Source organism: Urocitellus parryii, chromosome 7 (genome assembly GCF_045843805.1).
Source record: "Urocitellus parryii isolate mUroPar1 chromosome 7, mUroPar1.hap1, whole genome shotgun sequence".
Taxonomy (NCBI): domain Eukaryota; kingdom Metazoa; phylum Chordata; class Mammalia; order Rodentia; family Sciuridae; genus Urocitellus; species Urocitellus parryii.
Genome location: NC_135537.1, coordinates 160,696,781 through 160,710,049, shown reverse-complemented (window position 1 = coordinate 160,710,049; position 13,269 = coordinate 160,696,781). Strand labels below are relative to the sequence as shown.

The 13,269-nt window shown below is 34.4% G+C and overlaps 1 protein-coding gene and 1 non-coding gene across 2 annotated transcripts in view; one reads left to right on the top strand and one right to left on the bottom strand.

Moving 5' to 3' along the window:
- Npepps (aminopeptidase puromycin sensitive) overlaps nt 1-13,269 on the top strand; it is a 94,811-nt gene that overhangs the window by 46,888 nt on the left and 34,654 nt on the right. Inside the window, exons 4-8 of the mRNA XM_077800629.1 lie at nt 7,245-7,366; nt 10,676-10,783; nt 11,972-12,172; nt 12,734-12,830; nt 12,944-12,977. Of these exons, the coding sequence (XP_077656755.1) occupies nt 7,245-7,366; nt 10,676-10,783; nt 11,972-12,172; nt 12,734-12,830; nt 12,944-12,977 (562 nt within the window). The remainder of the gene's footprint in view (nt 1-7,244; nt 7,367-10,675; nt 10,784-11,971; nt 12,173-12,733; nt 12,831-12,943; nt 12,978-13,269) is intronic.
- Nucleotides 8,773-8,845, bottom strand: Trnaa-agc (transfer RNA alanine (anticodon AGC)). Its single transcript has one exon. It is a non-coding gene; the product is annotated as a tRNA-Ala (tRNA).

Sequence of the window (13,269 nt, the reverse complement as noted above, 5' to 3'; positions counted from 1 at the left end):
GCAAAAGTGAAACAAAACAATCCTTTTCTATAATTGGAAAATTTTCTGAATAATTAATGAGTCAAAGACGACTTGTTATGATAATTAGGAAAAGCTGGGCTTTGGTGGCGTGTATATACCTGTAGATCCAGCTATTCAGGATTCTGGGGGTGGAAGGATCATTTGAGCCCACGAGTTCAAGACAAACTTGACCCTGTTTCCAAAAAAGAAAAGAAAGAAAATCAGAAAATATTTAGAACTGAATAAAGAAATTGCCACATATTAAAACATGAGGGGGCTGGGGATGTGGCTCAAATGGGCTGGGGATGTGGCTCAAGCAGTAAAGCACTTGCCTGGCAGGCGCGGGGCACTGGTTTGGATCCTCAGCACCACATATTGAAGCACATAATGAAGATGATGTGTCCATCGAAAACTGAAAAATAAATATTAAAAAATTCTCTCTCTCTCTCTCTCTCTCTCTCTCTCTCTTTAAAAAGTAAATAAAACATGAGGGATGTAGGTAAGACATTACACAAAAAACAATATTTAGTTAAGGAGCAAGACTGAAAATTAATTAGCTAAATACCAAAGCTTGGGCTGGGGCCGTAGTTTGGTGCCAGAGCAGTTGTATACCATTTATTAGGCACTAGGTTCAAGCCTTAGCACCACATTAAAAATAAACAAATAAAGGCATTCTGTCCATCTACAATACAAAAAAAATTTAAATCAATAAATCCCAAAGCTAGACAGAAAAGAGCACATAACTTCAAAAAAGTAGAAGATAAAAATAAAGATTAAAGAGCAGAAATTAATGAAGTAAAAAGAAGAAGGCAGGAGAAAATATTTTGAAACACTGATTTTAAAAATAGTCTGAGCTGCTCTGGTGGCACTCTCCTGTAATTCCAGCAACTCGAGGCTGAGGCAGGAGGATTGAAAGTTTAAAGCCAGACTCAGCAATTTAGTGAGGCCTAAGCAATACCCTGTTTCAAAGTAAAAAACAAAAAGCTCTTTTGGCTCAGTAGTTAAGTGCCCTTGGACTCAATCCCCAGAATACACCCCCCCCCCAAAAAAAAAAAAAAAAAGTCTGAGCCAAGTGCAGTAGTGCTCACCTGTAATCCCAGTGACCTGGGAGACTGTGGTAGGAGTATTGCAAGTTTAAGGCCAGCCTCAGCAATTTAGTAAGACCCTGTCCCAAAATAAATAAATAAATAAATAATAAGGCGGCTTAGGGATGTATCTCAGTGCTAAAGAGCCTTAAGCCAAAAAAGTCTGAGAAAATATATAAATCTAGCAAGCATAGGAAACAAAAAGTGTCACATGGGCCTAGTGTAGTGGCACAGCCTATAATCTCATTTACTCAGGAGGCTGAGACAGGATGATCCAAGTTCTCAGCAATCTGGTGAAATCATATCTTGAAGCAAGAAATAAAAAAGACAGGGGATATATATAGCACAGTGGTAGAGTGCCCCTGGGATGGATGGATGGATGGATGGATGGATGGATGAATGGATAGGCAAACCAACCATATTTACCAAAAGAAATCAGAATGTATTGGCTGAATTCATGGGACAAAAGTAAGAACTCTTAACATGATAGATTTGTATTATACACGCAGATATATATTGAGTGTTTAATCTATTCCAGATAATATTGTAAGTGCATCAGAAATATTAACTTGGGACTGAGGATGTTGCTCAGTGGTAGTATGCTTACCTAACATGTATGAGGCTCTGAGTTCAATCCCCTGCACTGCCAACATAAAGAAACAAAGGAATGAAAAATTAGCTAGGCAACCTAGTATACATGCTGATAATCCCAGGATCTCTTGAGCTCAGAAATATGAGGCCAGTCTGAACAACATAGTAAAACCCTTTTGAGAGAGTGTCTTATTATCTCCATTGATAAAGAAAACTAAGATACAAAAATGTTTAATTAACTTAAATAACTTGTCTAAGGTCACACAACTGGTGAGTGGAGGTGAGATTTAAACCCGAGCAGTTTAAATCAGAAGACTGTACTTCTAATCACAACATTATGCTTGCTTGCTTATTTATTTATCTATCTATGTATCTATGTATGTATGTATCTATCTATCTACTTTTTTATAGTTTTGGTACGAGGGATTGAATCCAAGGATACTTAACCACTGAGCCATATCCCTAGCCTTTTATTTTGGGACAAGGCCTCACTAAGTTGCCCAGGGCCTCACTAAGTTGCTGAGGCTGGCTTTGAACTTGGAATCTTTCTGCCTCTGCCTCCAGTTGCTGGGATTATAGGTGTATATGTGCCCAGCTTGTTTTTTATTTTTTAATTAAATATTTTAAAAACATTATATGTGTACATATTTGAAATTCAAATGCTGTATAGTGAAATTTTGTTTGCCATTCTATCTAGTCGTCTTAGCTCAACTCAAAAACAATCAGTTTCTTCTGTGTCCTTATAAGACTTATACCATGTTTTTGTGACAATTATGTACATAATTTTTAAGAACATAGAATGTTGTATGTTTAAGAACACAGAATTACATACTACTGTCATAGGTAATAGTCTGTACCTTTTTTTCCCCTTTATGTGTGTATGTTTCCCTTTAAATATGAGGTCATATATATATGAGGTCATTTTTAAAAATCAGCATTGGGCTGGGGATGTGGCTCAAGCGGTAGAGCACTCGCCTGGCATGCATGCGGCCCGGGTTCGATCCTCAGCACCACATACAAACAAAGATGTTGTGTCCGCCAAAAACTAAAAATAAATATTAAAAATTCTAAAAATCAGCATTAGTAAGACCTGCATCTTTCTTGATAAGGACACAGCTAACATGCTACATGGTAAAGCCATTTCAAATAATAGAAAAAAGTCGAGGAAGGTTATGACCATAAATATTTTATAATTTAGCTTTTATTTATTTTTTATTCTGGAGAGTGAATCCAGGGTGCTTTACCAACGAGCTACATCCCTTTTGCTTTACCAAAGAGTAAACATTAAATATATGATGTTAGTAACTTTTGTGCTTGACATAATCAAATTTAACTCTGATATTGGCACTGTTCTAGAATGGTGGTTAAGCTACCTTAACCATTTTATTTATTTTTTATTTTGACACAGGGTATTGCTAAATTGCTTACCCTGGCCTTGAACTTGTGATTGATCCTTTTACAAGATTACAGGCATGTGTTACTATTCCTGACAACATAGTTCTTGAGATTTTTAGTAATGTAACAATTTTTAGTTAATATAATAAAGAAATAAATAACCAGTACAAATGTTAGAATAGGAAACTCTGCAGGTATGACTATATTTAATTATCGAATATCTATATCAGTATCTACTGGAAAATCATTGGCTTTTACATTTTACAAAATTATTTGGGTCAAAGTTATCCAGTTATTGTTTGCTGTAATTCTCTCTCTTTTTCTCTCTTTATTGTGGTACTGGGGATTGCATCCTGGGGTACTCCACTAAGCAACTTCCCCAGTCCTTTTTGTTTTTTATTTTGAGACAAGGTCTTGCTGGCCTTGAACTTGTGAACTCCTGTCTTAGGCTCCCAAGTCACTGGGACCATAGGCATGTGCCTCTGCACCCAGTCACTGTTTACTTTAAGAATGAAATTCTGACTCTATAAGTATTTACTTGTTTTTTCAGATTTTAACACATTGCAGAAGTGGTCTATCTGATAATGGAGTAAACATTGAATATATGATATTAGTAACTTTTGTGCTTAACATCATCAAATTTAACTTTGATATTGGCACTATTCTGGAATGGTGGTTAAGCTACCTTAACCATTGTAAGGTCTCACAACCACAGAATCGGTGGTTAAGGGTCCTGTAGAGTGGTAGTTACGTGGAGAAGCACTATTAGGTCTTGTCATTTTAAAGAGGGTAGATCTTGGGCTGAGGTTGTGGCTCAGGGGTAGAGCACTTGCCTAGCATGTGTGAGACACTGGGTTCAATTCTCAGCACTGCATATAAATAAATAAAGTCTATTGACAAAAACAAATTGAAAAAAAAAGAGTGTAGGTCTTAGCATTTAACATTTGGTGGATGTTTCTGTTTTTTTAGTTGTTTAATTTATAAGTAAGCTTATTATGTTTTAAAAGGTTTACTACACAAATGGATACATTGGGTATTGAAATAAGATCTCTAATTTGAAAAGCAATGTAAATTATGTCTGTGAATAGGTATAAATTAGAGTAACTGGCAGTTACTTTATGGTATAAATATGGTGTAAATTTGATAAGTGAAATTTGTCAAGAAGTTTCTACTTTATTAATAGTATGTATTTTGTAATTAGTATTTATAATGTGACACTAATTACATTTATTAATGATTTTAAAAAACTTTAACTTGTGTTTTGTTTGAATTTCAGGTAATAACTTTCCAATACTTTGTATTTTGTTTAGTATGCCACTTTTTGGAAGTGGCCACTGTCAATATCTTGTTATGGTTTGATGGCCTTGGAGATTTAATACCGAGTAAAAGTGTAAGCAGCCTTTCTTATTTAGTTATGAGTTTTAAATCCACTTTTGTTCCAAGTAGGAAAAGTTTAAAGTAGATTTACCATGAATTATGAGTTACATTAAAAACAGCTGACTTAGGGCTGGGGATGTGGCTCAAGCGGTAGCGCGCTCGCCTGGCATGCGTGCGACCGGGGTTCGATCCTCAGCACCACATACCAACAAAGATGTTGTGTCCACCAATAACTAAAAAATAAATAAAATTCTCTCTCTCTCTCTCTCTCTCTCTCTCTCTCTCTCTCTCTCTCTCTCTCCTCTCTCACTCTCTTTAAAAAAAAAAAAAAAAAAAAAAAGCTGACTTAGCAAGAACAGACTGGCCAGTTCCACTAATGGAATTATAACATAAAATTTCTGAAACAAGTCCCATTTAAAGTAGTGGGTTTTACTAGTCCATTAGATCTTCCTTGCACAAGTTTATTAATGTGAATATACCTATTATTTTTTTTTTAAGATGTTGATGGACATTTATTTATTTATTTATTTAAATGTGGTGCTGAGAATTGAACATGCTAGGCAAGCGCTCTACCCCTGAGCCACAGCCCCAGCCAAACATACCTGCTTTTTTAAAAATAAAAACTTCAGTGAATTCCTAAAGAAAATAGAATATAATAATTTTCCCCCTCAAAAATTCCATATTATTTATTAATTCTTCAGTATTAATCACTAAAAATTCTTATAGATTCTCTGTTCATATTTATTGTCCCAGTAATCTGTAATTCTGAAGAAAAAGCATTCATTCAGGGAGTATAGGTTAGTATGGGATTGCCTGCTTGTCATGCCTTAGGCCCTGGGTTCGTCAACAATAACAAAACAACAACAAAAGTATTCATTGTCCCCTCAAATGTTCGAAGATGTCTGATTTAAAAAAAAAAAAATAACCATCACAGATGGTCTGTTCAATTAAACTTCAGTTGAGGAGTTATGATTTTCCAACATGATTACTTTAAGATGTGGCACTTGTCTTTGGTGATGGTTTGCTACAGAGGTCTGAAATTTTCATTTAAGTTACTTTCAAACTAGTTTGAGGCACATAAGAAAGCTTTGTTTTTGTGTAGAAACAGTTTGTAATTTGTCATTCGCTTATTTTGTAAACTTGCAATTCTCATGATTTTGGACTTTTGCAAAAAAGCAGATTCAGTTTTAGAAGATGAAGATTTGACTTTAATATTATCCAAAATAATATGTCAAAAGAAAGAAAGTCAAAAACATTTTGACCAATATCAACATTGTTCTAAAACATTCTAAAATAACAGTTTGAAACACTAGAATATAAACAAGTTTTATATGATTGGCTAATTTCTTTATAGTTATACCATATCTTTGATTTGTTAGACTGTCATGCTCTGGACCTTGTTAAAAATAGGCTTTAAAAAGATCAATTACAAATTCAACATTTTTGAGGGTTTTTTGGTAGCTTGATTTATAAATGGGATTATTGTTTTGCCATGCATGTACATTTGGCAGATGACCACTAGATAATATTTTTTGTTGTTGTTTTAAAGCAAGTCATACACTGAAGTTGGTTTTGCTCTATACAACAATAGAATTCATATTTAGTATTTTGTATTTGTTCATTTTAATAATTTGTTAATTTAATTTTTTTTAATATCATTGTTCAACTGACTGAGGTAACTGAGTTTGTTTTGTTCCTTTTTTGCTGATTAAGTCATTGGTCTTCCCTGTGTACAATAGTATGCAGTCAGTATTCCGTTTGGATTGAACAGATAGCACTAGTCTTTATTTATTTATTTTTTTTTTAAAGAGAGAGTGAGAGAGGAGAGAGAAGAGAGAGAGAGAGAATTTTTAATATTTATTTTTTAGTTCTCGGCGGACACAACATCTTTGTTGGTATGTGGTGCTGAGGGTCGAACCCGGGCCGCACGCATGCCAGACGAGCGCGCTACCGGTTGAGCCACATTCCCAGCCCAGCACTAGTCTTTAATGATGGAGTAATTGGCTACATTTTTCTTCTTGGGCATGAAGTTTTCTTAAAAGAGCAATCCATACAGAATAATCGACAGAGAGCATGAATTTTAGGTTAAAACATTTTATCTCACTCTTGCTGCTTACTAATTATTATGACCTTCAGCAAGCTATATAACTTTTCAGTCTCAGTTTCCTCATCTGAAAAAATGAGGACAGTACCTATTTCCAAATTTATAATTATAAATATTTGAAAAACTCTATGAACAGTATTGTATATCAGGCATTTAATAATAAATGTTTCCTTTCCTGTTCCCATCTTCATGTACTCATAATTTGAGACTTAGGTTAAAAAAGTTAAAGAACTTTAAACCAGGCAAGGTGGCTCACACTTGTAATCCTAGTAATTCAGGAGGCTAAGGCAGGAGGATCACAAGCTCCAGATCAGCCTGACAATTTAGCAAGACCTGTCTCTCAATCAAAAATAAAAGGGAACGGGGAAAGGGAGTGTAGTGTAGTGGTAAAGGACCCTGGGTTCAATCTCTAGTACCAGAAGAAAAAAAAAATAAAGAACTTTCTGAGCATTTACCTAAACTAGATTTGAAAAGTTATTTTAGGATTAGTTTGCCATTTACTTCAGACTGTTCTCTCCAGTGCAGGAGTGTTTGAGAAAGGAAAGAATGATTTGAACATTGTAAATAGCTAACGGACTATAGTATCTTTTTTTTTTTTTTTTTTTTTTGGACTATAGTATCTTGAGCACATATTTTTGATAATTGTACTTAACATATCCATAAAAGTGTTTTTTATTTATCTTTAATCACAGGTACAGGAACCTTAAAGATAGATTTTGTTGGAGAGCTGAATGACAAAATGAAAGGTTTCTATAGAAGTAAATATACTACCCCTTCTGGAGAGGTGCGCTATGCTGCTGTAACACAGTTTGAGGTATGTGTTATTCTTCTCTAACATTATGATTTTTAACCATGTTACAAAACTTTATTCTATTTGGGATAATTATTTGAGACTACATGCCTTTGAACATAATTATAGAATATTTTATATTCAGCCATTGTTTCTATCTTCAAAATGGAGAGAATTAAGTGTGTGTGTTGGGAATGATTATATATAGGTGTATACACATACACACATACATTCAGGGAAAGAAGTTTCAATACCTGCCAGAACTGTTGTGTCCTCCCCATCCTGTATTGGGGATAAAAGCCAGGGGTCCTCTACCACTGAGCTACATCCCTCCTGTATCCCAATTTATTTTCCCCCTGAGACAAGATCTCACTAAATTGCATAAGACTGGTCTCAAAATTGTGATCTTTCTGCCCATCAGCCTTATGAATCTCTAGGATCACAGTCATGTGCTATCATGCCTCGTTGAATTGCTTTTATACTATGTGCCTTTCTTAATTGCCTTTCTCAATTTTATATTTGATAACTATGGGTTTTCCTACTACATTATTAGCTATTTTGTGGCATTCCTTTGCTGCTACCACTGCTTCCTTTATGTGTGTGTGTGTGTGTGTGTGTGTGTGTGTGTGTGTGTTGCTGGGGAATGAACTGAGGGCCTTGCACATGCTTGGCAAGTATTCTACTACTAAGCTACAGCCTAACCCTTTTTTTCAATTTGAGATGGGGTCTCATTACATTGCCCAGGCTGGTCTCAAACTTGATAGTCCTGTCTCAGCCGCCTGGGTAGGTGTATGTCACCATACCTGGCTATTTTGCTCCTTTGACATTTCAATTTGTTTATCTTACTTATGGTATTTGTGCTTTCTTTCAAGTGTAAGTTATATAAATTGTTTCAAATCTGCTAATGGTATTTTTATGTGTTAAATCTAATTAAATTTATTTCTGTAAATTTCAATTGAGTTAATGATAGAATTGATGATGTCCATTTTCCAACTTCTTTGTTTATCCTTGGACTATTTGTTTTGTGTAACCTGAAATTTTAGGTGCAGTTTAGTGCAACTTATTTTACCTGGTATATATTCTCTTTCAAGAATTTTAAACCTTCTGGGGTTTTTTGTTTGTTTGTTTGTTTTTGGTACTGGGGATGGAACCCAGAGGCACTTAACCACTGAGCCACATCCTCAGCCCTTTTGTGTATTTTATTCAGAGACAGGGTCTTACTGAGTTGCTTGGGGCCTTGCTGGGTTGCTGAGGCTGGCTTTGAAGTCCTCATGTCTTAGCCTCAGGAGCCACTGGGATTACAGGCGTGCTCCAGTGCGCCTGGTACCTTCTGTTTTTTTTTTTTTTTTTTTTTTTTTTTTTTGTTGTTGTTGTTGTTTAATTTTTAGTTGTAGGTGGACATAATACCTTTATTTTACTTATTTATTTTTATGTGGTGCTGAGGATCGAACCCAGTGCCTCTTGCATGCTAGGCAAGCGCTCTACCACTGAGCCACACCCCCAGCCCTCCTTCTGTTATTTTAATATAACATTTGCCACTACTGTTTAGGCTTAATTCTGTCTGAATGATTCTAAAGCCTTTTTGTAATCCTTTGAACACTTCATCCTAGAATGTTGACGGGAGTATGTATCCAAAACAATTTTCCTTCCTTCCATGTGTTAAATCTAATTAATTTTATTTCTGTAAATTTCAATATGAATTAATGATAGAATTGATGATGTTCATTTTCCAACTTCTTTGTTTATCCTTCCTTCCTTCCTTCCTTCCTTCCTTCCTTCCTTCCTTCCTTCCTTCCTTCCTTCGTTTATCCTTCCTTCCTTCCTTCCTTCCTTCCTTCCTTCCTTCCTTCCATCCATCCATCAGGGATTGAACCCAAGGTCACTTAATCACAGAGCCACTTCTCTAGCCCTTTTTTATTTTTTGAGACAGGTCTCACTTAGTTCCTTAGGGCTTGCTAAATTTCTGAAGCTGGCTTTGAACTTGGAATTCTCCTTCCTCAGCCTTCTGAGCTGCTGGGATTACAGGCGTGCTTGCCTAGAATACTCAGGGTCCTGGGTTCAATCCCAGTTCCATTTATTAAAAAAAAAAAATTAACCAATAAAAATAAAAAAGAATGCACTTAAAGCAAGATAAAATCTAATGTCTCTGAAGGATATCAGTAATAATAAAAGGAACTTTAGAATCAGAACAAAATCATAAAATGGAACGAATGATAAGAACATGAAAAGAAATAAAATATGCAGAAGTAGTATATTATTTCTCAAAAAGGATTTCTTCAAGAGTAAAATGTTAGATGGCTAGCAAACAGTGCACTCAAATTTAAGTAAATCATATGATTCTATCAATGAATACACAAGATATTAGAAAACATGATATAATGAAAGAAATTACAGCACAGAAATTTTTAAATTAGAAGCAGCAGCTGTAGAGAAATGAATTCATACTTGAGAATATTAAATAAGTGACATAGATAACAAGATTTAAGTTTTAAAATGTCCAAAGGATATAGTGATAAAAGCAATGAAAGATTCACTTGAGAGACACAGGAGCTAAATTTATTACTAACTGGTGTTCCTGAAGAAGAGATCACAACAAGCTACATCCCTAGCCCTTTTTATTTATTTCAAGATAGGGTCTTGCTAAATTGCCCAGGCTGGCCTCGAACTTGCAATTCTCCTACCACAACTTCCCAGGTAGCTGATTCTTTTTTTATTTTTAAAGAAAGATTGAGGTCTTTTTAAGTAGGTGAGGTGGTAATAGTTTTACTTGTAGTGTATGGAAATGCTATTAAACTAATGACCTGTTTTGAATTGACAGAGCATCTATCTTTATTCCCGTTGCTGCCATTCCAGATAACAGACAAACAAACGACAAAACACACACACAAACACACCAGACTGAGAATACTTTAATTTTAAAATAAAAGCGAGAGAGGCAGCCTTTCATGTTTTCCCAGCTCTGAATCCTTACAGCATACTGTTGAGTGTTCTGTGCTTTGTGTTATGTTAGCATTACTAGTGAAGTCAATTACATTAAATTTGAAATGTTTTATTAAAACTAAAAATATAATTATAAACGATTCCCATATCTTGTTAAGATCTATAGCAGACCTAGTTCCTAGATAATTGCTGGTATGACAAAGGGAGCAAGCATTTTATTTTCTTAGTAGTTAGTATTGTAGCTTGTTGCCTGGCATTGATCAAATGAAGGAATGAATGATGGAGAAATGGTGATTATGTCTTGAAATTACCTTTTAGGTTAATTTTGTGGTACTTTGATATTTAATTTTTGTGGTATTTAATTTCGTGGTATTTTCATATTTTTTTCTTAAGGCTACTGATGCCCGGAGGGCTTTTCCTTGCTGGGATGAACCTGCAATCAAAGCAACTTTTGATATCTCACTGGTTGTTCCTAAAGACAGAGTAGCTTTATCAAATATGGTATGTTTGTGTTTTACAAGTCCATTTAAATATTTAATAGGCTTAGGTATATTTAGTTTGCTGATTAGGTTGGATAACATGAAACCACTAGTACAGTGTATAACAGAAACACCAGTATTAGTTTTCTTTATTTTCAGGTAAGCCCTCTTTTTCATAGTTGCCTTATTTTTTGGAGAGTTTTCCTCCTCAGGGAAGAAATTTCTTGTTGAATACATGAATAACATTATCTACTTCTTTATTAAAGATATAAAAAGAAATTTAAAAGATATTACCCAAATGAAAAAGGTCTTAATTTTCTTATTAAATACCAGAAGTTATAGCTATAAAGTGTATTTTCTCTTCACTACTGTCATTGATCTCATTCATAAATAAAGTAAGCATTCATCATTTGAAGTGTATTGTCTAGAATTGCCTTGTTTAAGACATGTAGTAGCCGGCAGTTTATAGTGTGACTCTGAGGCACTAGGAAAAACCTACTATATCTGAAATTAAGTAGTTTTTGTCTATTTATTAGTGGAGAGAATTCCATAGATAGAATGTCATTCTCTTCTTAAATATTCCTAGAGAGGAAGCTAACATATTAAACTGAAATATTAATTTATATTTTAGTGTAAATGAATTTATTAGGTTCTATTCTTGAATAAATTTTCCTTGGAAATTAGAAAGAGTTTGAATAGGACAAAAAGGAGAACACCAGAGAAAAATTAATTTCTGAGGGTAAAGTGAACATTTCTTATAAATTTGCTCAGATCCAGTCTTATTGTAGAGACTGCTTGAGATCTAGAAATCTGTACCTTTAAAATATAATCCACTGTTATATTTATTTTTATTGATAATTTTTCTCCTATCCTTATTTCATTTGAAAAGTTTTTGAAATCTTACTTAAAACATCCCAGTGTCTGGTATATAATAAGAATTTTAAAAAGTTGATTTCTTTTTTTCCTCTCACAAGTCTTCGTAATTTGAATATTTTAGCCCCCAGCTGTTTGTATGAGTGCTTTATCAAATCACTCTCCTTCTTGAGAGGAAAGATCTTGGTAGCACGATGAATTGGGGTGGAAAAGCAAGCCATTTTGGAAAGTAGAAAAGAAAAACATTGAAATCTGCAGTTTTTGGCTAGTGTTTACTCTTAGGTATTAGTGTAAATCTGTTTAAATTTTCTTTATTCTCCCTGTCTTTTTTTTTAAGAATGTAATTGACCGGAAACCATACCCTGATGATGAAAATTTAGTGGAAGTGAAGTTTGCTCGAACACCTGTTATGTCTACATATCTGGTTGCATTTGTTGTGGGTGAATATGACTTTGTAGAAACAAGGTCAAAAGATGGTGTGTGTGTTCGTGTTTACACCCCTGTTGGCAAAGCAGAGCAAGGAAAATTTGCGTTAGAGGTAAATGTACTTGAAGAGGATTGTTCCAACAGTCCATAACTCCAGGTTGGGGAATTTACATTTCTGATCAATTACTTAGTACCATTATTTATAATTTAATCTGAAAGTTGTTGTGTTACTTTGGTTTTATTTTTAATAGAACTTTGGAAATACCAACTTTGATGTTGTATTAACATTTTACAAAATGATTCAGAGAATATAAGTCAGACTTGGGATGTAGCTCAGTAATAGAGCACTTGCTTAGCATGCACAAAGCGGTGGTGGGTTTAAACTCTATCTCTGAAAAAAAAAACGATTATATATAAAAGTAAAATTTATTTATTTAGGAAAAGGGCAAGAAAATATGTAGTTATATTTTTTTCATACCAAATTACAAATGGATTAGGGTTTGGCCAATGTATACAAAGCTTGGGGCTAAGGTAGTCTTTGGAAGTAGGGCTCCCTGGGATTGATTTCTAGTAACTTGAGATACTTTGGCTTGCAACAGGTTTCCTTTGTGGATTTCTATATGAATTATAATAAAATACTTATCAGATGGTTCTTTTGTTTATACTTTTATAGGTTGCTGCTAAAACCTTGCCTTTTTATAAAGACTACTTCAATGTTCCTTATCCTCTACCTAAAATTGATCTCATTGCTATTGCAGACTTTGCAGCTGGTAAAGTAAATTTCATTTTATTGCTGAATTGTAATAAATTTATTTGAATTTTGAGATTTTTGAGGAAGAAACATTCATATGTATCAATAAATGTTTATATTTATTTTATGAAGGTGCCATGGAGAACTGGGGCCTTGTTACTTATAGGTATGTTAATGATGCATTACTCTGCCCTATCTTTCTCATCATTGTCTTCATAAGGGCTTCCTCCTAATCACAGTTGAGCAGCTTCTGCTTTATGATCTGGTATAAATTTTTCTGGCTCCCTCCAGTTCCATGCACATTTCAAAAATGCAGATGGACATCCCCCTCTGGTGCTACTATCTTTGCATGTAAAATTTTAAAAGTGAGCATCTGGCATTAGTAGCATTTTTGGATATATTCTTGGCTGAGTCTTTCATTTCAGTGCCTTTCCATCCTCCAGTAGTTTGATAGTTAT